Genomic DNA, 22,273 nt, shown 5'->3' with positions numbered 1-22,273 from the left:
AATTGTAGGATTATGGACTTTTCTCACCATGCCTGGTATCTGGGATGCTGGGGATTGAATCTGAAGTCTTTTGCATGCTAGGCAGGCATTCTGTTAACTGAGCTACACCCCATCTCAGCTCAGACATCACCGTCTAGGCCCATGTTTGCCTTGTTCGATGACTGGTCTGTCGGCCCTCTGTGGGTGCCCTTGATCTCTGATTCAGCCATTGGCATAGTGGCTCAGAATGCGATCTGGGACCTGGCTCTGCCACTTGCCAGGGTCTGGCTTTCAGACATGTTATATAACCTCCCAACCCTTGTTTCCCCAATTGGAAAATATATGTAATGGCAGAGATTGGAGCAAAGCATGGGCTGGCCTCCCCTTGTTACCATGATAGTTTGGTTATGCCATGCCATGCCATTATTTACTACCTGGCACCTCTGTGGCCCTGCGGGGGTTATGCTGGCCTGAGGAACACAGTGGGCTCCTCAAGACATACTTGTTGACTAAAGAATGGAAAGGCTTTTAGCACAATGTTTGGGAACTAGGAAACGCTAAGGGATGTTCCCTGATGCTGCAGTAGCTGCAGTGGCAGCTGTTGTTTTTCATTATTATTGATTTGTTGAAAACTTTCATAAGGTAGCCCTGACTCTCAGAATAGCCTTCTAAAGTTGGGATGTTCATTCTCCAAGTGCTGAGCACAGAGACTCCGGTTTGTAACAGTGCATTTAAACACTGGTTACCAGCTCATCACTGCCCAAGCCACTTCAGAGGAACAAGCCCACCAGGAACCGGGCCACTAATGATAGGATACTTTCTGAGAGTCTGTGTCTTAGAAACAAGCACGTTTGTGGGGGGTGGAACAGTTCTTACTTAGGTTTGGTGTAGGCAGAGTTTCTCTTGCTTACAAGACTAGAATTTTCAGTTCTGATGAAATAGAATGCCCCAGCTGTGACCCACCAGGGTCACTTTATGCACATTCCCAAGGGTCCAACTCCCTGCTGGCTGTGGGGCTTTCATGGGAGGGAGAAATAATACATACAGGCATGTCATCGGTGCTCAGCCAGTGACAGACGGAAGTGGTGGTGTGTCTGGTGGCCTTCACTATTGTGTATAAGCTGGGATAGAACTAAGTAGAGACTTGGTGAATGGAGTCTGCTTGGTTCAACCAACTGCTTGGTGAATGAAAAATTTAATATATTACTGAATGAACAAAATGCCATATGGCAAATACCCTAAAAGCTTACTGGGATTATTCCATTTCATGCCCAGAATGTACTAGGAGCAGAGCAGAGCACAGACACAGATGATGCACAGAGGGGTGAGGTTATCTCGAGCCAGCCTGGTCTCCCTGCTCCTTGTGCTGCCCTGAAGAATAGAGAGCTCCTAGCCACAGGGACCTCCTCTTCCTGGGACTATTGGGTTTGTCACAGCCTGGTTTTGGTGCATTTCGGGGCGGGGCAGGGAGGAGCAAGCTGCTCTCGAGGCAGGCATGTCAAGTTGGACCTTTTTATGGACACAGCAAAATGTGGGGCCACAGAAAGGGGGTTATGGTGTAGGAACAGAAGCTAAGGCACGCATCCATTCCTTGCAACTCAGGCCCTTTGTTTCTACTGATGTCACCAGCAGTGCTCGGGTATTACTGAGCTGTGCAGTGCTGGGGAGATCCACGCCTTGCTTCATTTCATGCTTGCCTTGCAGGAAAGAAACCCTCATCTCTGATTTTTTGCTTCCAAGGCCAAAACATGGTCAGAGGGCTGGTGAAGTGTCCTAAGGTCACTGGGAACAAGCCAAGGGAGCTGGCTCTCCTCATAGACCTCTTGGCTCCAGGGCCCCACCCATTCTAGGTTGGCTTCCTACAGGACACTTGATCCTGGAGCAGCTGCTGTCCTTCATGAGCCTGGCTGGCCTTCCACTCCCAAGCCTAGCCTGTTCACTGGTCCCTACTGGTGTCTTACTGTTGACTTCTAGTGCCTGAGATGAGAGAGCTCCTAGGGCTGGGCTGTGAGGTCCATGCAAGGCAGTGCTGGTCAAGTGGATGTTCTTCTTAAAGAAAGCCTTTAGTTCTGAATACCTGTGCCCAGCAACCCAGAGGGGCCAGGCCCCAGAAGCCAACAGCAGCTATAGTTCAGCTCTGGCTTCTGAGCTTTTGCTTACATACACACTTGGAACTGAGTCATAGGACCTGTGCTGGCCAGAGACAGTTCTAGTCCCCAGAAGGATATCAGTCTTCTGTGGCTCCACTCTTCAGAACTAAACTCTCAGTCACACAGGTCAAGGACCACAGGACCCTGTACCTGGCATCGATGTGAAACTGAAAGTTCAGGACTGAAAAGCAGTCCTGAAGCTACTAGCCCTGGTTGGCTGGCTGAAAGCAGGACTGCAGCTAGCCTGAACCAAAGCATGGCTCCTCTGACTGCTTAGCTAGGGAGACGTTGGAAAGCTCTCCTGCCTTTCCAAGTCTGTGTCCTTCACAGGGTCAGTGAGAGAAATGATGTTTCCCTTGCAGGCTGTAGGTAGGTCAGCTAAAGAAACAATTCTCTGAGGCCCAGGATCTGGTTCAGGGTCAGTCTTCCAATGGCACAGGGCTATGTGTCACAGAGGGCCATAACAAAGCAGAATAAACAGGGGTACCAGTGGATCAGCTCTTACACTGCATAATCAGACCTAAGGACAGTCTTGGTGCTGCACACCCACTCCGTGCCCTTAGACTAGCCGCCTAGACCCTCGGAGCCTCAGTTTTCATTCTGTAAGAATCAGGACTCCATGAGACAGTGCAGGTGTAGGTCTCGGCTCCAAGCTCAGTGGTGTCCATCAGCAGCCCGAGCTTCTACTATCCTGTAGCCATGCTTCCTCCCTGTACTGAGGCTGGGCTCTTGGTACAGGAGCTTCCTTTGAGCCCTGACCCTCCCAAGGTCTCTGCGTGTAGACTGTGGTCTTTCCAGCTCAGTGTCCCCTGCAGCCAGTTACTCGTCCCTCACCATGAGAATCTCCTCAGTGGCAGCCCTAGGCCATGCACTGATCCCGCACTGTTGTCAGCCTCGATAGATGCTGAGATAGATGTAGAGAGAGTAGGCAGCAGTGGGTACTCTTGCTTCCCACCCTTGCTCTACACATAGGAAGTAGGCACAAAGCACCGTTGCCCCTGAAGAAGAAACTGGTCTTCACAGCAATGGCCTACCTTATATGTCAGCAGCATCCATCCTCAGAGCCAGCTTACCATTATCACCCAGGTCACGTGCAACCCTCAAAGCCTCCTGAGTGCTTGCTCTATGACCCAGTGGTGTGGGCATCCTGCCAGCCTTCACAGACCTCTGACAAGGCTGTACACCTCAGATGTGACCCACTAATGGCAAATTCAGAACTGATGTCAGCTGCCTTGGTCTGCAATGAATTATGCACTTCCATGAATTTATATGGAAAAAATGAGCATTGCCCACATTTTATGCTATCGGAAATCACACAGTACTTCTTTGGGTCTTTATACCTAAGCACCATAATTAGTAAGGGAAAATATTTTTCTTCTAAAAAAAAAAAAACAAGCCAGGAGTTACGGTAGCACAGGCTTATAATCTCAGGACCTGGGATATGGAAGCAGGCATGTCAGTAATTCGAGGTCACTATCTGTAACACAGCTTGGGCTATATGAGACCCTATCTCAAAACAAACAAACAAGCATAGAAATAAACCAAAGAATTAAAGCAATTGGTGATCACCCAACATGTACTAACATTTTGTAGATGAACTCTTCTTCCTGCATTCTCCTTACGCAGGAAGTAGCTGGAAGGACCAGCATGAGTTTTTTAATTTCTCAGCCAGTCTGGTGGAATATGAGGTTCAGTAGAAGCAGGCCAAAGAGAGCCCAAATCTTGCTTGGAGGGCCAGGGCTCACCTCCATAGGTTCAGGGTTTTCCCTTTCTCTGGACTTGTTTGTTCACGTTTGGTTTTATTTTAGTTTAGATGTTTAGCTAGGATGTGTCTAGGAACAGGGCTCTTTCCTGGAACACGCTGAGTTCTTTTGGGGGACAGGCTGTGCCCTGGCTGTTTCCAGGCCCCCCATTTCCTCATACAGGTTCCTTCCCTTGTCCCTTTCCATGGCACTGGTGTGACTTGCCAGGCTGGCCTTCCACGTCCACCACGCAACTTCCCACGATGCCCATTTGGCTTCTTGTTGCCTTTGATGTTGTTTCGGCTCCAAGGTAGTTTTGGCTTTTTTGTTTGTTTTTGTAATGCTAGGGATAGGGATCTAAGCCTAGGCTTCGTGTGTGAGGCAAGCCCCGAGCTGGCCCTGCCTTGCTCTTACGTGTGCTCTAACTTGTTATCCCCCAGTCCCCATCTTACAGCCTCACCTCTGCCAGCGAGCTATTCCGGAGCCTTGTCTTCTTGAGCAGTATTTCTAATACTGTGTCCCAGAGCCTGGACCAAGCTCGTGAGGGGACAAAGCAGCTGCTTCTGTGGCCTTGTACTCTGCAGCCTATGACTTAGTGGTAACTTTCCATGTCCCTTTGTTGGGTTTTCTTTCCATGGACTGTATCCTTGGATGTGGTGAAATCTATGGGGCTTTGAGGTTTATCAGCAGACAGGCATTTGGGTTTCCCTCTGGGCACACTCCCATCCTCCCCTGCCAGTAGCAACCGCAAGTGCATGTGAGCAGAGGGAGCACAAAGAACGCCAGAGGCCCAGGTCAGCTCCTGCCCAGCAGCCCACAGGCACTACTACCCAAGCGTCTTAGTCTTCTAGCTCTGAACCTCTCAGAGTAAGGGCAAGCCCTTTAGAGAGACAAGGCCCAGTGCTCAGTTGCTCGGTGTCCGTCCTGCACATCTACCCTCAAGTGTGTTGAGTTTATTTATAGATTGTAGCAAAAACACACCCCCACCCTCACCCTAGTCCAGTGAATGAGAGGCCTTCTGTCTCTTATCCTCAGGAATTTTAGTGACAACTAAACTGAGGGAGGACCTGTGAGGGTCAGTTACACATCCCCATCCCCTCCCAAGTTCTTTCTGCTGTTGTTTTTCAAGTAGCTTTACTGAATGTCCACTCTGTTCAGATACTCTGGCAGCCTCTTAGTCTCCATGAAGGCCTGTGAGCTATGGGCAGCAACCAAATCAGTCATAAATTAGAATGCTGGATCTTGAGCACAGATGTCTGGCGCCCCCATAGCTTCCCTCCAGTGTGCGTGTGGAATTATGAGCATCAGACATAACTGCAGCCATCAGGTTCCTTCATTGGAATCCTGTGCGGCCAGTGACCTGAAGCAGGCCGCCCTCTGGAGTTAAAGAGAGGTGGAGGTAAGGAAGAACACCTTAGCAAACACCGCAGATGTCAAGGACACAACTAACCCATTTTTTTGTCTCATCTAAGGACATTAATGCTTCATATGTTTTGTGCCTCTTTCAAATGCCTTTCTTCATCAGGCTATTGGGATCAGGGGCCATGCCCTGTCTGGTGCTCCACCCCTATGACTAAGTTATGGGAGGCACTCTGTGAATATCTGTAGTATCAATACCCTTGACCAGTGACAGTGGACATAACCAACTGAGCTGTGTCCTTGCAGCCTTCCCTCTCCACAGAGGCCTGTCCCTTACCCTTAGGCACTTGGCTTTTTCAGGTGGTGAGCAGCCATGTTTCCCTGCTATTGTGGCTGCTTGCCTCACCCCAGAGCATCCTCTGATTGTGTAGCAAGGGTATCCTGATGATCAGCGTGAACAGCAAATCCTACTGGGACAGCAGTGCGCTGTTAGGAAGGGAGGTAGAACAGGATAAACGTGCTGCTGGATAAATAGACAAACAGTATAGATTTCAAGGAGGTACCTAGGAGGCAGAGCCCAGGGTTCAAGTGTCTTGGGTCACTGTCTAAGAAAATTGAGTTCTGGTACACAAGGGGTACAGATGTGGCTAGGCCTTCCAATCTGCAGCCTGACCTAGCCTAGCCAGTGCTGGCCCACTTGCAGAACAGCCACAACACTAGTTTCTTTGGGCTCCCTCTGCTGGTTGGGTTGCAGTCCTGCCATAGGAGTGGGCTGGGAAGCCGAGGTCAGGCCTGGGCAGTCTAGACCTGGATGAGCATCAGGCTCAGTCCATAGTGGGAGAAGAGTGGGACTCATGGAGATGGCCCTGCTGTACTGTACCCACAACCACTAAAAATGGCTTTCCTAAAACTTCCTGGGGAGGATTTGCATGTATCCGTTCACTGTGAACAAAAATGGAGGACTCCAACCCTCTAAGCCTGACAACCACAAATAAGTGAGTGTATGTAGAAGAGACCTTCACTGAGAGAACAGAAGATCCACTCTGAGAAAGTAGAGATCAGTGTTCATCTACCTAGACCTGCAAAAAATCTGTTGCTCATTCCCCAGAGAATGCAGGGAAATTGATGATGGAGGCCCAGAACATGGGGTCCGTTACAGTCTCCATTGAGTCATGAATAAAGGCGGCAGCTTTGTTATTTTGGTGTACTTAAAGACTAGGTACCAAGTGGCCACAGATCTGTGAGTGTATTAGGGGAAATGGAAAATACTTTGGCGATTAAAGCAGCCGTCTATGAGCTCACTCCCTGGCTGAAATCCTGATGGCCTGGGACGTTCAGGGAGCCTTTCTGTGCACAGTAGCAGATCCCAGAGCCAGCACTGGAAAGACAAGCTTGGGAGTGTTTTGCTTGGCACGTGGCAGACGCCGTTCTACCCAATGGAGGCGCAGGTTTCCGAGCCTTTCACTTTGGGAGTCATCTTCCATTTCCTTTGATGACGTTTGCACCTCTGGATACTCTTTATGGAACTCAGAGAAAGAAGGGTGGTTAGCTTGGAGATGACATGCCAGTGCTGCCCCCACAGGGTGGCTGTGGAGTAGGGTGCTGCCAGGGGCAACTAGTCTCTTCCACCCCACAGTAGAAGTTAAGGGTCAGGCATGCAAATAAAGCCTCAACTTTGGCTCCAGTTGGATCCAATTCTCTGAGCCCTATTCTGTGCACCTCAGTGGTGGATCTGAAGATTGTAGAGCCAGGCTGCACATAGTCTTGACCTGTGGTGTGGTATCCATGCTGTAACAAAAGAGGGGATGGTAAAGAAGGTGAGAGAGAGAGAGAGAGAGAGAGAGAGAGAGAGAGAAAACTAAACGTCTCACTGATACTGAAGTCTGAGTAGGTGGAGCAGTGTAGCATGTCTGCACGTCAGGCGAACAAGGCAGTGGGATGAGATAAAGCACATGTGGAGTAATGAAGGCACACACAGCACAGCTCCTGTTTACAGAGAACATGATCAGCTACTATAACAGTTATGCAATGACACAACTTAGGATAACCAACTGAAGAACCATTAGTCCTAATAATAGAGTTAACTTCAAACTAAGACACCAGTACCATACATGCCAACACTCATTATGTGGAGAATGTAATGGAAAAACAGATCAGCACAAACCATCAAACATTTGGAAGTAAACTCAAAAAGAACCCAGTAGATCCATGAATATAAACAGTAGATAGAAAAATTATACTACATTATTAAAATTAAATGTGAAAAATGTCAAGCTTATTACTCCTCTTTTGAGTAATCCATTTTATTGAAGTAAAGGTAGAGGTGTGTAAAGTAAAGGTAAAGATGCTTGTTACCAAGCCTGAGTTCCATCTCTGGGACCACACAGTAGAAGAGAAATAACAGTGGCTGACAGCTGTCCTCTGAGCTCCATATGATCGGTGTGCACATGCTGAGTGATAGGTGTGTGTTCCCTCTGTCTTTTCTGTCTCCCTCTGTCTGACTTACTAGGTAAGAACACAAAACTTTCATGATTAAAATCAAAACTAACAGAGACCCACAATTTGTCACCATGAAGAGAGTAAGACACTACAGACACGACAGAGTGCTCAGCCCTAAGTGGCAAAGCTGTATTAGACCCTCCTTCCAAAGCTCAGGGGTCATCTCAAAGGAGAGGGCAGAAAGGTGGTTTTAGTAAAGTTGTGGCGGATTCTCCTCTAAGAACAAGAACCATGACTTAGCCCCAGGGAAGTTTCTGGAACCAGGTGTGACTTCCCTCTTGTTGAGCCTGTCTTCAGAGCAGCTAGAGAGCTATTGGTTAACACTAAGGTGTGAGTCTGCTGCTGCACCCCTAGGCTTATCATGCCATGATGCTCACTGTTGTGGTTCATAAGTAACAGCTGGGCAGGACCATTGGTTGCTTGCTTCTTTGGAAGCTTGTATGTACCTTCTGGTACCAGGAAAGCTAGTCCTCAGGGAGGAGGCTTTAGTAAGAGCCAGCTTGAGTCCTCTGGATCCTGTGTCCAGAGTGTTTTCAACAATAGGGACTCTCCTTTTACCTCTGAGGGGCAACCAAATGTAACAGCAGTAGTCTGCAATATTTTGGGAGTCTCTTGGACATCCCTGACTAGCAGCTCAAAAGAGGGCTTCTCATAGCTGGTGCTGGGGTTTCTGTGATGGTCTATGGCTCTGTGGGGAATGTTATCATCTGGTCTCTTTGCATTCTTCAGGTGGTCTCCTTGTTGTGCCAAATCTGCCAGGTTTTACTACAACAGACATACCAGTCCTAAAAAAAGAACTGCCGATAGTTCTGGCTTCCTCTGTGCTCTAAAACTGTTGGGATAGTGTCCGAGTTCCTCGTGAGGCTTTGTGGATGAGTTTTATGAATCAAGTCGACATCATGCTTCTCAATTTTAGCAACTTTCTCAATGTTTTCTTTCTTTCTTTTTTTTTTTTTTTTTAGTTATTGAAAGAGTTTTTTGGTTATTAAAAAGTTTCCTGTGTCTTCTTTACACAACTTCAAGAAGACAGCTGTTTCTATCAGACATTCATTTCATCTATCTTGTTAATTTTTTCCTTAGCATATATACAATGAAAGATGATCACAGCTACCCCATCTCCTGCCTTCACTTCCTCCTTTTGTTCCCCTCCATAGCTCCTTCCAATTTCATGCAAGTTTTTAAAAGTAACCCACCAAGGCCATGTGGAGCTGCCCAGGGGTGAGTGGGTAGGCCATCCACTGGAGCATGGGAGCTACAGAGACAACATCCTCAGGAGATAAATATTCCCTCCCCAGTGTGGTGTGGAGCCTGCAGGTCATCTTCCATCTGTGCCAGGATTTTGGCTGGCTTGATCTTATGTTGTAGATACCTTAAGCTGCTGTGAGTTCATGTGCCATAGCTGTACCCAGCTATGTCAGAAGACAGCATGGTATAGCCATGTATGTCAGAAGACAGTGTAGCACAGTGTTCCTCTCTGTCCTCTCACACCTACCATTCTCTCCACCCCTCTCAACAGTGTGCCCTGAGCTGGAGAAGAGATGAGGGAGGGAACAGATACAGATGTCTTGCTGAGGGCTGAGTACTCAGTCTCTCTCTTTTAGAAATGTATTTGTATTGATTATTTGGGAATTTTATACAATGCACCCTGATCACCCTTACTTCCTAGTCCTTCCAAGTCTGCCCCTCAACACTGTGGCTCAAAAGAATTAAACAAAACAAAAACCTGCCAAGTCCAGTTTGTGCTGTCTGTACAGTAACTGAAGCAAGGTCACACTCCTGGTGATCAGCCCTTAAAAGTGAGCCCTTCCCACCACCTGCATCCCTGCCAGAGCCATCTACTGTGGAGCGCCACACTCCAGCCTCTTCACTACAGTTTGTACGAGTTCTCCTCCATGGTTTCCTTCTAGGTTGTGTGTGTGTACTCGCACACGTGCGCACATATGGGGGTGTTGTCACAGAAGCCTTCTGTTTCTCTCAAATGTGAGTCTTCAGTCATCAACACCACTGCAGAAAGAAGCTTCCTTGTCCTTTATAGTCAGCAGGAGCATGGTTCATGGACTTCTACATGGTTTCTGGTCATAGCACTGACCACAGATATCCACCTGGCCTCCAGTGTCAGCACATGCCACAGACCTCAGCATGGTCTCCTGTGGTAGGATGGGTCATGGACACCAACAGAGTCCCCAGCAGTAGCACAGCCCAGGGACATGAACATGGTTTCAGGTGGCAACACAGACCAAGGACATCTTTACAGCCTTCAGTGGTAATACAGGTCACGGACATCAGCACAACCAGCAGCAGCAGGATTGTGGACCCAGACATGGCCCCAGCAGCAGCATGGACCACAGACATCAGCATGGCCTCAGAAGCAGTGCAGGCCTCTTACATCACGTACTTAGTGCATGTTGAGGCCTAAGCTGGAGTCCCTGTTCGGGCGCCAAAAATGTTGGGGCCTAGGCTGCCCCACTTTGGGCGCCAAAAAATGTTGGAAGCTGCACTAGCCCAACGTTCGGGTGGCCAAAAAATGTTGCGGCCGGAGCAAAATGTTCAGGCCCGGGCTGCCCCACGTTTGGTGGCCACTGTATCCTGGTCCAAGCTGTGGCTCTGGTCCACAGGTCGGGGTTCAGCAAGAGAGAGGGTGAGGGCAGACTCGAAGAATGGAGACCAGACAGAGTGTGTTTCAATCCCTTTTATTCTTCAGTCTCTCTTCCTCTAAGTGTCTCCTAAAAGTGTCTCCTCTGTCTGTGTGTCTGATTCTCATCTCTGTCTGCCTCTGCCTTTTATATATCTCACTTCTAAGCCATGCCTTTTGGTCACACCTTTAATCATGCCCTTAGGTCTTGTCTCTAAATCTGATCTCTAAGTCATACTCTTAAGTCACACACCTTTAATCTCACACACCTTTAATCTCACACACTCAAGGTATCTAAACCAAGATTATCAGAGTGTGCTCAGCTGTTGTAGGCTATTGTAATCCAAGTCTCATGTCAGGGTATATGGCTCAAGATGGCTGCAAAGCTGATAGCCGCTTTCTGCTAAAAGTCGGCCCCCAACAAGTGCAAGTGTGTAATGCCTTATTCTCAGCACTTGGCCGGTTTCATCTTTCCAGGGATGCCTGCCCTCCTCAAAAAGGAAGCTTTTTGAGAGTAGCCCAGATCTATGGGTGGAAACGTAGGTATTTAGAGAGCATAACTTCTTAACTTCCCTGCATACTTGGAATCATTCCCTTCTCGTCCCTGCTTATATGCCAGTCTTTTATAAGTTTATTCTCCCCCTTAATCACATATATTAAAGACTTGACTGCTTTATTTTTTATTTTTTTATTTTTCTATTTTTTGGCTTTCTAAAACAAGGTTTCTCTGTGTAGTCCCGGCTGTTCTAAAATGTGGCCTCAAACTCGGAGACCTGCCTGCCTCTGCTTTCTGCTGGGACTAAGGGTATAGGCCACCACCATTTTTTTTTTTTTTTTCAGGAATTAAATGTCACCTTATTTGTCACTTCTGATTTAAGAAATGTTATGGGCCAACAAGATGGCTCAGTGAGGAAAGGCACTTGCCACTAAGGCTGACCACCTGAGTTCCATCTCAGACCCCGTGAGGCAGGAGGTGAGAGCCTACTTCTGTGAGCTATCTTCTGACTTCCACATGTGCATTGTTAGAGTGTGCATGTGCACACGCAGGCAGCAATACATAAATGTAATCTAAATTTTTAGAGTTATCCCTGCTTTTGTGTTTTTATTTGTGCTCCTTTTGTTTTTCTATTTCTATAAATAGTTTCCTTTTTATCTAAAGTGTTAATGTAAGTATTTGTAGCCACATTTCTTTTCCCTCAGTTACACAACTTTACATCATATGTGGATAGTTTACAGTTTTATTTTTTTCTTCTCTGAACAATTTGTTGATTTTTTTCCCCTCTTTTCAGTATGGTTATTTTATAAAATTTGTTTTCACTCCCAGGGCAGAGGAGGGGATGGAACTGCTCCAGACCCACCAAGCACATGGGTTCTGAGTGTGGGAGGTATGATTTCTCCCAAAGGAAAACCAGGCTGTTTCCAAGAGTGGGGAGTAGGGTGTTGGGCAGACCAACGTGTTAGCTTCTTTACTTTTGCCAATAAAGTTATTGAAGGATCAAGTGAGAGTTTTTTGCACAGCACAGTGTCCAGCGCAAAACAAGCCCAGTAACAGTAAACAGATGGATGCCTCCTGAGCTCACACACTTCTGATGTGCTCTGCCTCAGGGCTCGCTGCGGGGCTTCTGGCTCAGCCCTCATCTGCTCTCACCTGTAGCTCTCCTGAGGAAACCTGAGGCTATGCCCTCATTTCACCTAGGAAGTCTGGAGGGGATGAGACTCTCCTGCACTCTGGGGTTCTGTCCCGGCTACAGGACTTGGCCCACGGGCATTTGCAATCTCTAACAAGGCCATGTGCTCAAACCAGAGACCATGGCTTCTCCCCACCTGACACGTGACTGCCCTGTGTTGAAGGCCTGGGAAACATTTGTCTCTCTGGCAGTCAGAGAGACACAAACTTTCCATAAGGCCTAGACTTAAGTAAGGATTCATTCTGAAGTTCCCACATTGCATGACAGATGTTAATTGACAGGCATTAATTAATACAATCATATCCGTCCTCTCAGAGAGCCAGGGCTGCCCGCAGACAGTGGGTCTGCTTGGTGCTGTCTTAAAGACCAAAGCAAACCACGCAAGCTCTAATGAGCAGGCCCTCTGTTATTTCATTTGGTATTTACCAGGATGGTTTATGGGGTGGAACCACACAAGTGTAGCTCTGGGTGCCAGCTCCTCATTTCTGAATTCCGAAAGTCATCTTTTCAGACAGAGCAAAAAGAGTGTGGAAAAAAGTCTTTCATCTCCGATTTTGAAAGAGAAAATAGAAAGTGGTAAAATGGAAAAGTGGCGTGTTCTCCTGCCGGGCAGGTTTCTTTTCCCCTCACACAGCAGAATTTTCCATATTGAAAAGATAGCGGTGTGAGAAAAACCAAAACCAGACTGGGCCTGGAAGTGAGACAGAGTGGCCAGGAAGAACAAGGGTACAGTGAGTCTTCCCTGGGCTTGTGAGGCGCCGGGCCAGCCGTGGACCTTGGCCCAGCTGGACTGCCCGCTCCTGGCTTGCAGAAGCCTCTGCACACCACCAAGCAGGGGTCTTCTCTGAAGGCATCTCCTTTGTCAGCGGGCACAAAGGTGGCACAGGCAAGGTTGGGGGAACCGTTTGCCTCAAAGGAGGGCTGTTCTGCAAGTGGGCATGGTTGTGTGATGGTGCCCCCAGGTGAGAGGCCACAGTCACATTTCTCCCACCTCCAGCTCAAGCTAGGACCCTCTTCCTTGGGCTAGCCCATGCCTCCCAGTCCCACCCCTAGCACTTCTGTCCAAGATAGACCTGAGTTTCCACCCCATCTTCTTGGAAGCTGGGGATCTGTCCTACTCCTTTTTCCTCCTGAGCCTCAGTTTCTTAACATATAGCATGTGGACAATGAGAGTAAAGGAATCCTGAGACCAGCAACATGTCCCCTCCCCCGCCTACATGACAAAGACTGTTCCCATCACCTAAGCCTCCCTCACTGTGTCAGTACCTCACAGTCTAGCCCAGTCCCTTGGCATCACCCATTCCCACTGCAGCCAAAGCCAATGGCTGGTCCAATAACTGTCTGTGGTAGTAAGCCAATAGCAAAGTGTCATCTGCTGTAGTCACTGTCTAAATAGGAACAGGAGCTGTACTATCCCGACCAGATGGGCTCCCAGCACTGGTCCAGCTACTGGGTGGTCCCACACGGCTGGTGTCTGGGTACCTACCTTCTATGGTTATGGCAGTTGTAGCCAGACCATCATTCCCATGGCCATCCCTCTGCTACTCCTGGCGGGTCTATGTGGCAGAGCTGGCAAGGCCCCCAGGTCTGGGTGGGCCACTGATGTAAGACCTGAGACCCATGTGCTCAGGCAGGCCTAGGATGTATAACAGGAGGAAGGAGCCACAGCCTTCCTTTAAGACCCTCTGGACAATGTTAATCCCAAAGTAGAAATGAGGAGAAAGAGCCAGAGCCTGGGTACCCATGCCCTGGTTCAGCTGTTATATGTCCCCGTCCTGCTTCCAGGTACTCCAGGTGGCCTGGTGCAGTGTAACAGAGACTAACAATATGGCAGCCAGACAGAGCTGTATGTGGATCCTGCCTTGTCCACTTTCCTACTGTGTGGCCTCAAGAAAGTAATGCAGCCTCTTGTAGCCTCTGTTCCTTCGTAGACACAGGACCATGGTTTCCTGGTGGCCATGTTATCCTTACACAACAGTCTGACGGCATCTTCAGTTTAGGACCAGGATATAGTAAGTGCTTAGTAATCCTGAGTCAAGACCTTTTTTTTTTTTTTTTTTTGACAGAGTCTCACTATGAAACATGGATGAACAAAGTTAGAGCTTTGTGCGGGCTAGGCAAGCTCTCTACCCACTGAGCTGCAGCTGCAGCCTTAGCCCCCATTCTGGTCATCTCTTGAGTTGATACCTTTCCTCAACTATAAGAGTGATGAGAAGCATCTCATCAGGTTGTTGTCTGGGTTAACACAGACACACACACACACACACACACACACACACACACACACACACCCATTCTCACAGTCTTCTTTTCTCCTCATGTTCACCAGGCAGCTCTGTGTGCTTTGCTCTGGGGACTCAAGCCAGAGCCCTGTCAGGGAGTGGTCAGCCATCAGGATTCAAAGGACACAAACAAGCATTTGGTTTATGTTGTGGGCATAGAAGTATCTCCTGTGGTTGACTAGTACAACACAGAAAAGGCTTCCCTGGATCTGTGCACTGTTCACAACAGTGTACCATTTCTATAGCATGTTTGTTGAGGGAGTACAAAATTGTGGATGTCTCCCTGCCTAGCTTTACAAGACTCAGTCCCCAGTCACTCACCACTATAACATGAGTCTAACAACTCAGGGTCTGAGGTACAGGCAGGTGCTAGAGTCTGGGAGTTTAACAAAAGGGATTCAGGAACTGACTGTCATACAGTAATGAAGCCCTGCCCCTCCCCAGGGTATGTTGGGGAACTCCTCTGGCCTTGGTTTGTAGAGCACTGCTCAGGAATGAGGCTTGGGCCACTGTCCCTTTGGTGCAACACAAGGGAGTCTCCAAGTAGAGCTGTGTCTGAGCAAGGGCCACTCTGCTCTGGAGGCCAGTAGGATGAATGTGGGAGCCACATCCCTGCAGAGCTCTTGTAGATCTTAGTACACAGTAGTGAGACTGTGTGCAGCCCTTCATCTCTTCAGTCTCCTTCTTCCAGAGGTGCTGGTCTAGGAAGGGACAGGGCTTCCCAGCAGACCCTAGGAAACCTCAGTTCCCACCTCCTGCCCTGCTCCTGGGCTGAGCTGCTGGCTGGCTGGCCTCTGAGTCAGCCAAGCTGGAGTCTGCACACTGCATCTGGAACCACCCCACCCCATGGCCCACATCCCTCCACCCCTACACAAGCACTGAGGGATGCTGCTTGTTTTGGTGGTCTCAGCCATAATGGGATTTTCAGTATAGCCATGAATCCTCAAGGAAGCAACTGAGTTACTCTTTTTTTTTTTTTTTTTTTTAAGAGCAAGAAAAACTAAGTTCAAGAGAAAGAATAAATCTGTGAATTCAAACCCACCACATTTAGAATGTTTATTCAAGGGAAATTATTGTTAATTATTAAAATTTGGAAAACAGTACCATCAGAAGGAAAGGAAATGGACAGAGGCCTGTGAGGAACTAGCAGATGCTTCTGTGATTTAATGGTTTCCCGGAACAATTGAAGCTATTTTAAAAGCAGACGAGTGACTCATTGTATCCAGCACCCGAGGTCCTCCCTGGTGGCAGGAAGCCTGAGATGGAGGAGGAAGCCGAGGTTCCATTCCCATCTCTGTAACTTAGCAGCTGTGTGACCTTAAGCCAATTTCACATCCTCTCTGAGCTTGGATTTCCTCCTTTACAGAGTGGGAGTTTGGAAGGATAAATAAAAAAGCAGCCATGTGCCTGGCATGGTGGCGCACACTTTTGATCTCAGCACTCGGGAGGTAGAGGCACGCGAATCTTTGTGAGTTCGAGTTCAACCTAGTCTATAGGCTTGTTCCAGGACAGCCCGGTCTACATAGTAAAACCCTGTCTCGAAAAAATAAAACAAAACAAACAAAAAAAAAATATTCTTATTGTTTCTTCAAACTGTCTTACATCACAATTAATGTAATATATAAAAATATATACAGTGAATGTAAAATATAACTATACGGCATTACATTTGCCATTTGTAATATTTGACATTGGTCAGGATTTACTATACAATCATAGCAAAGTTAGATATTCTAAAGCTAACATTTTCTGTTAATGAAGGTCTCTTTAAGATTTACTACATTTAAAGTCATCAAATGTAGAAATCTTCCATTTTTCAAAGATTTATTTTTGTCATATTAAATTAGATGTATGTGTATACATGTTGGGACATGTGCCTGCAGAAGCCAGAGGCACCAGACCCCCTGGAGCCAGAGTTATAGGCAATTACAACCTGCCTGTCATAGGCTGGAAACCAAACTCAGGTTCTCTGCAAGAGTAGTGCATGCTCGCACCATCTCTCCAGCCCCAGAGAATCTGAGAGTAAGGGAGAACCTGGAAATCTTGGTCTGTGGACATGGATGTGGATGTGGAGGCCATCAGATGCCCATCTGCAGGCTGCTGACTCAAGCGCAGAGCTCTGGCAGCGCTGCGGTTCAGAGAAGTCTTGTTTTTGTTTAAGTTGTTAACGTTGTGCAGACAGATTGTTTTAACTTTAGATCTATTTTTAACCTAGAAGTTTCTTATGTGTGCACACTTTCCAATGGTGGGGCTTCTGTACTTCATTCCTAGGTGGACATTGTAAGGTTGGAGGATGTGGATAGCGTGGTACTGAGTTTTTTAACTCACTGGGCTTTCTGTATGGTTTGTAGCATGCCACAAGACATAGCTGGTTTTGTTTGTCTGTTTTGTTTGGTTTTGTTTTCATTTGTTTTTGAGACAGAGTTTCCCTGTGCAGCTCCAACTGTCCTGGAACTCACTCTGTAGACCAGGCTGGCCTTGAATTCAGAGACCCACCTGCCTCTGCCTCCCAAGTGCTGGGATTAAAGGTGTGCACCACTGCTGGGGGAGTTGAAGCATTTTATAAATTCTCTTTTTATCCCTGGTGGTTTCTTGCTTTATGTGTTCAAATGTGGTGGTGTTTCATGCATAGAGCTTTGGAATCATTGCATCTTCTGCATTGGTATGTCTTCATCCACACCAGCCATTTCTCCTTGTGCTGATCATCTTCTGTCTTCAGTTGTACTGTGCATGGCTTCTCCTGCCCAGGCCCTCATGCATTATACATCGGAGCTGCTCTTGGAGGGCTCCCTGAAGGGCACGCCATTCACTTCTCTTTACTATCTCCAGATAGTCTATAGTGCAGCTTTGCAGTCAGGCAGTGGGTACCCATGTAGAGGCTCAGCCCAAAGAGCCAGGCCCTGCCCTTCCACATTCTCCCCCAACTGAATTGTCTGGGAACTCCCATTCCCAACCCCTCCCTGCTCATCACCTGCCAGCAGAGTTCCTGTTTTGCATCACATCTTATTTCTTGGTAAACATCTCAGAAGAAATCTGCCAACCACTATTTTTTGGTTTTTGTTTTGCTTATATAGAGAAATATCTCATTCTTAACTTCTTCTGTTCCTTATTTACAATTGTATGAATGTATACACATGTGCAGGGGCAGCTAGACACATAGCTAGTAAATAACTAAAATCCACAAAAGCCATTCTGCTGGGCATGGCAGCTTAGGCTTGGTTATTAAATTTCACCAGTCATTAAAAAAATAGGCTGTTATTTTCCATTTGGATTATAGGTACAAAACCTTGTTGAAGATTATGCAAATTAGACAGGCTGGAGTCTGCCAGAATCTTATCCATTTCGGTTATTGCTCAAATGTTTGATGTATAGTTGAGCACAAAGAATGAGTTAGTTAGAATTCAAGTCCAAATAGTATGTTCCATTTCTACACGTTGCCCTTAATACCTTCTTGCTGAGGAGACTATTTAACTCTAGGGTTGTAATGTACCCTACCATAACTCAGTGTCTTCTTTAATCCTAGGAATCTACCTTCTGGACTTGATCTACATTGATTCTGCATACCCTGCCTCTGGCAGCATCATGGAAAACGAACAAAGATCCAACCAGATGAACAACATCCTCCGAATCATCGCCGATTTACAAGTTTCCTGCAGCTATGGTTAGTACCTTCCTGCTAGGATTGTAAAAGCTTGCATTGTTGCAGTCTGGATCCAGCCTGTTGGCCAGAAAGTTTCAAGAATCAGGTTAGCCCCACAAAGCCCCAGTGGGATATCTTGAGCTTTAGACCTGGACTAGGCCTGTTATGCATTTCCAACAACTGCAAACTAGATACCTCTGTTCCGTAGTTACACATGAGGAACACAGTTTGACTGTCCAGTGAGTGGCATGTCTCAGGTCTGGCTGCCTCTGAGTTATTTGTCCACCAGGAGCCTGGTGGGGAGCTCTCGGACAGCTCTTCTTCAAGTGGATTTGGGTCCAGATTTCTTCTACTTGTTCTACTTGTGGCTCTTCATTTGAGTCCCCCCCCACCCCCCATAAGCTCTGTACTAGGCTGGCAGAGATGAGAAGAAAGAAGCAGGCAAGGGTGGTTTGTGAGCCAGACTTGCCATCACTTCTGCCACAGGAGGTTGGGCCATGTAATCTATCTGTGGGCCTAAATGGAATGGGGTAATGATTTGGTAAGCAACTGTCCAGGCTTTACTGCATATGGCCAGATGGCAGAGGGGGAGCAGGACAGTAGGTGCCTGGAATGCATAGAGTGGCTCACTGGAGACTTCCTATAGCTGGAAGTCAGAATGCTGTCCACAGCACCGATTTTACACAAGACTGTAAGTCAGGTGCCCTCGTACTTTGTGAGAAGGAACATCAACTCGATCCGGGCACAGGTTTGCAGTGACAGGGAAAGTGAGGAGCAGAGCTGTAAGCAGGCTCTCACAGCAGGGTAAAGGAAGAAAAGTCTGAGTGTACCAGATGGGGGTGAGAAAAGAGAGTCCTGTCTGTCACACGGTGTAAGACAGCCAGCCACTTCTGCTTGGGAGGAACACAGGAAAGCCATGGGTCACCACCACATCTCAGGGCAAGATAGGTCCACAACGTAAGGCAGCTTTTCTCCCTTCACACACCCTCACCGTTGTCTGTAGACCAGCAGAGCAGCCACAGACTCAGCCTTGGAGTCACACCAGGGAGCAAGTCTAAGTGCCCATTTTGTCTTGAAAGGTCGCTTCCTCTTCCCCACGGATTGCTCACACATGAAAACAAAGCCATACCTAGAAGTGCACTTGTGTCACAGTGCTCTGGACTTGTGTGAGCTGTCACCAGTTCAGACACAGGTGTCATTGTCCTCATGTCAGAGGTGATGACAGCAAGAAGGACTTAGAGGAACCTGAAGATTAAGGCCCCTGCTGTTCACCAGGACTTCTCCCTCCCCACAGCCTCTCTCCTTTCATGGCTGCCCCTATTCTCAGGAGTGCAGTGACAGGGAAGTGGCTAAGGAGAGTAAAGTGGCTAGGCCTAGTCGCTCCAGGAAGCCGTGACACAGCCTCACAGGCTTGAGTAGAACCTTGCCTTGCCTCCTGTCAGTGACAGGACCTTCGCCCACTGCTGCCATCTTGTATGGTGGGAGCAGCCTTTGTCCAACACAGGCCAAAGTGAAGGCTGGAACAGATGTCTGTCACTTAGCGCAGAGCCTCCCTTCTGGGATGGACTTGCGTACTGGCTGGGTGGCCATGCATTCATGGCACACAGATGGAGACAACCCAGCGCTATCACTGGAAGTCTATTTGGGCACAGACACGTGATTCTGGTGTATTCTGAAGGCTAGGGCTTTATCTTTTCCCAGCCTTAGCATCTCTCTCTTTCTCTCAGCCAAATGCTGAGGTCACTCTCCACAAGGGCAGTATTCAAACCTGACCTTCCTTTAGGTCCTGGCCCCAAGGACAGTGGAGCAGCCTCCAGATCCCAGGTGTGTCTGTATCCGTGTTCCCTGGGCTGGGGCAGTCAGGCCTCTGAGTTCTGTTCCGACTTTTGCAGATCACCTCACTACCCTGCCACATGTGCAAAAGTACCTGAAGTCTGTGCGCTACATCGAGGAGCTCCAGAAGTTTGTAGAAGATGATAATTACAAGTAAGTCCTCGACCGTCCTGAGTAGCCTGCCCATCCACTGCTGTCTTTAGCACCCAGGCGCCTGCAGGTGACCTGGTCCTTACTTCAACTGGGAAGTGGCCTGAGAGTTTCCAGGCCCCAGAACAGTGTTGTCTATACAACCCTCACGCCCCACCTTCCCATGTGGCCTGGGAAACCCATGTGGGCTTACTTCAACTGGGAAGTGGCCTGAGAGTTTCCAGGCCCCAGAACAGTGTTGTCTATACAGCCCTCACGCCCCACCTTCCCATGTGGCCTGGGAAACCCATGTGGGCTCCATAGCCATGCATGATGCAGGCTCTCAAGAGGACCCTTGGCACTAGATAGAAGGTCAGCTGGTCATATCTTTAGGCCAGTGTTCTCCAAGGTCCTGTTTCACAGCTGGATGACACAGGTAGTCCTTGGGTCTCTCAGCTCGCTGCAGGACTAGCCAAGGGCCCCAAGCACAGTCTCCATGCTTCTATGAATAGATGTACTTCTCAGAAAAAACCCCAAGGCCCAATGCATCTCTGTCTACCCTGCTCTGGCCTGCAGTTCTCCCTTCATTGGTGGCACCTGAGTGTGCATCCTGCATGGCTCAGGATCTGAGTGGGGTTTAAGTCAACTCTGGCTGCCCATCTTAGCTGGACATACTCTCTTCTCAGTGCTTTCTCTGACCTACATCAAGACAAATGTCAGCCATTTTGTGATTGATCATTGGCCACCCAAATGTCACTGTCACAGAATCTCTTTCACTTGCCTTCTCACTGGCTGCTTCTGTCTGCTGTGCTTCCTGACTCCTCTTAGCTAGAACTGCTTAATCCCTCGCAGCTTTGTGTTGAAAGCCTGATCTTGTGTCATCTCAGCATGTGAAAGTGACCCAGAACCATGGCCACCAGTCGCTTAACAGATTTGGGAACAGTTGTTCAGGCATCCCCACCTGGCCAGTGCAACAGCAGTGGCTCCGAGCTCTAGCTGGGATCCAGGTCATGGGGTGGGGCCTGGAGACTGGCCTCTCTTAGCACTTTACTCGAGGCTCCAGTCATCTTTGGAAACAGACATCCTGCCCTCGCTGTTGCTGTCCCAGCATCCATCAAAATGAAGACCAGTGCAGAGGTGTGCGCTAGCTCATGTGATGGGAGCACAGATGCAGGCCAGAGGTCACGCTCAATCTGCGTCGATCACAGACAGAGCTCATTTTATTTACAAAGCGTTTGCTGTTCCTGAAGAGTGGCCTGGAGTGCAAAATTATTCCCACTTAGGTTCTAGTATAATGTTTTCCATTCATGTTCCAATTTTGCCATTAAAGAGACAGTAGTTTTTCATTAACACTAATACACTTTAAGGAGAAAAATGGCCTATAAATACTTGTGAACATGAGACAATCTTTGGACAAGCTGCAGATTATGAGTAATTACTCCTTCCATTCTGAAGAAGTGGAGCACCGCCCCCACCCCCACCCCTCTGTGCTAAACAACAGCCAGCCTGGTGCTCATAAAGGCTCTTTGTTGGACCAAACTGGGCAGACCTAGGGAGGAGGGCGGCCTTCCCGCCCCAGCATGGAAGGCCCTCTTTCTGAGGAGGCCCTGTTTCTGAGTGGCAGGACAAGGGCAGGGTGTGCGGTTCTGCCAGAGCACTGAGCACTGTGGCCAGCTCTCACCTAGAGGTGAGATGCCAAGGATGCAAGACCTGAGGACATCGGTGACCCTGCTCTTCCCATACCTGGCCAGCATCTGCCTTGTCGGTTCTCTACCAAGAGGCCCAGCCAGTGTCGTCTCTTTCTCTATGTTAGTCTGGCATCAGCTTTAGGAAAATGACCCAATCCCACCACTTAGAATGCACCGCCATCATGAAGGAGTTTGAATATTTGACTGTGCATGGGAGCTTTATACATAGAGAAGGGTGAGTAAATGAAGGGATGCAAGGACAGAATTTACTTGGTTGGATCATACTATTCTCCTTGCTATTTGTAATTAAACATCTTACATTTAATTCAACCAGACAAAAGGAAACTAAATAAAAGGGAAGGAATGATCACTCTTTACATTAATATTTAGTTACTGCAAGAAATCCTACTTCCTGGGGCTGCAGAGAGAGCTCAGTGATTAAGAGGCCTACTCCTCTTTCAGGGGATCTGTCTTATTCAGGGTTTCTATTACTGCAGTGAAATACCATGACTGAGAAGCAAGCTGGGGAGGACAGGGTTTCTCACACTTCACACACTCACATTCAGCTCACACTTCCACATTGCTGTCCATCACCAAAGGAAGGCAGGGCAGGAACTCACACAGAACCAGGAGGCAGGAGCTGATGCAGAGG

At 48.0% G+C, this 22,273-nt stretch overlaps 1 protein-coding gene across 13 annotated transcripts in view; it reads left to right on the top strand.

Annotated features, from left to right (window-relative positions):
- Ralgps1 (Ral GEF with PH domain and SH3 binding motif 1) overlaps window positions 1-22,273 on the top strand; it is a 252,182-nt gene that overhangs the window by 194,131 nt on the left and 35,778 nt on the right. For all 13 annotated transcript variants that reach the window (XM_034496562.2, XM_034496560.2, XM_076928534.1 and 10 more), the window contains 2 exons: window positions 17,855-17,992; window positions 19,864-19,957. In XM_034496562.2, the coding sequence (XP_034352453.1) occupies window positions 17,855-17,992; window positions 19,864-19,957 (232 nt within the window). The remainder of the gene's footprint in view (window positions 1-17,854; window positions 17,993-19,863; window positions 19,958-22,273) is intronic.

The sequence above is a fragment of the Arvicanthis niloticus genome, chromosome 2, assembly GCF_011762505.2.
Source record: "Arvicanthis niloticus isolate mArvNil1 chromosome 2, mArvNil1.pat.X, whole genome shotgun sequence".
NCBI classification, from domain to species: Eukaryota; Metazoa; Chordata; class Mammalia; order Rodentia; family Muridae; genus Arvicanthis; species Arvicanthis niloticus.
This window is presented reverse-complemented; position numbering and strand designations above follow the sequence as displayed.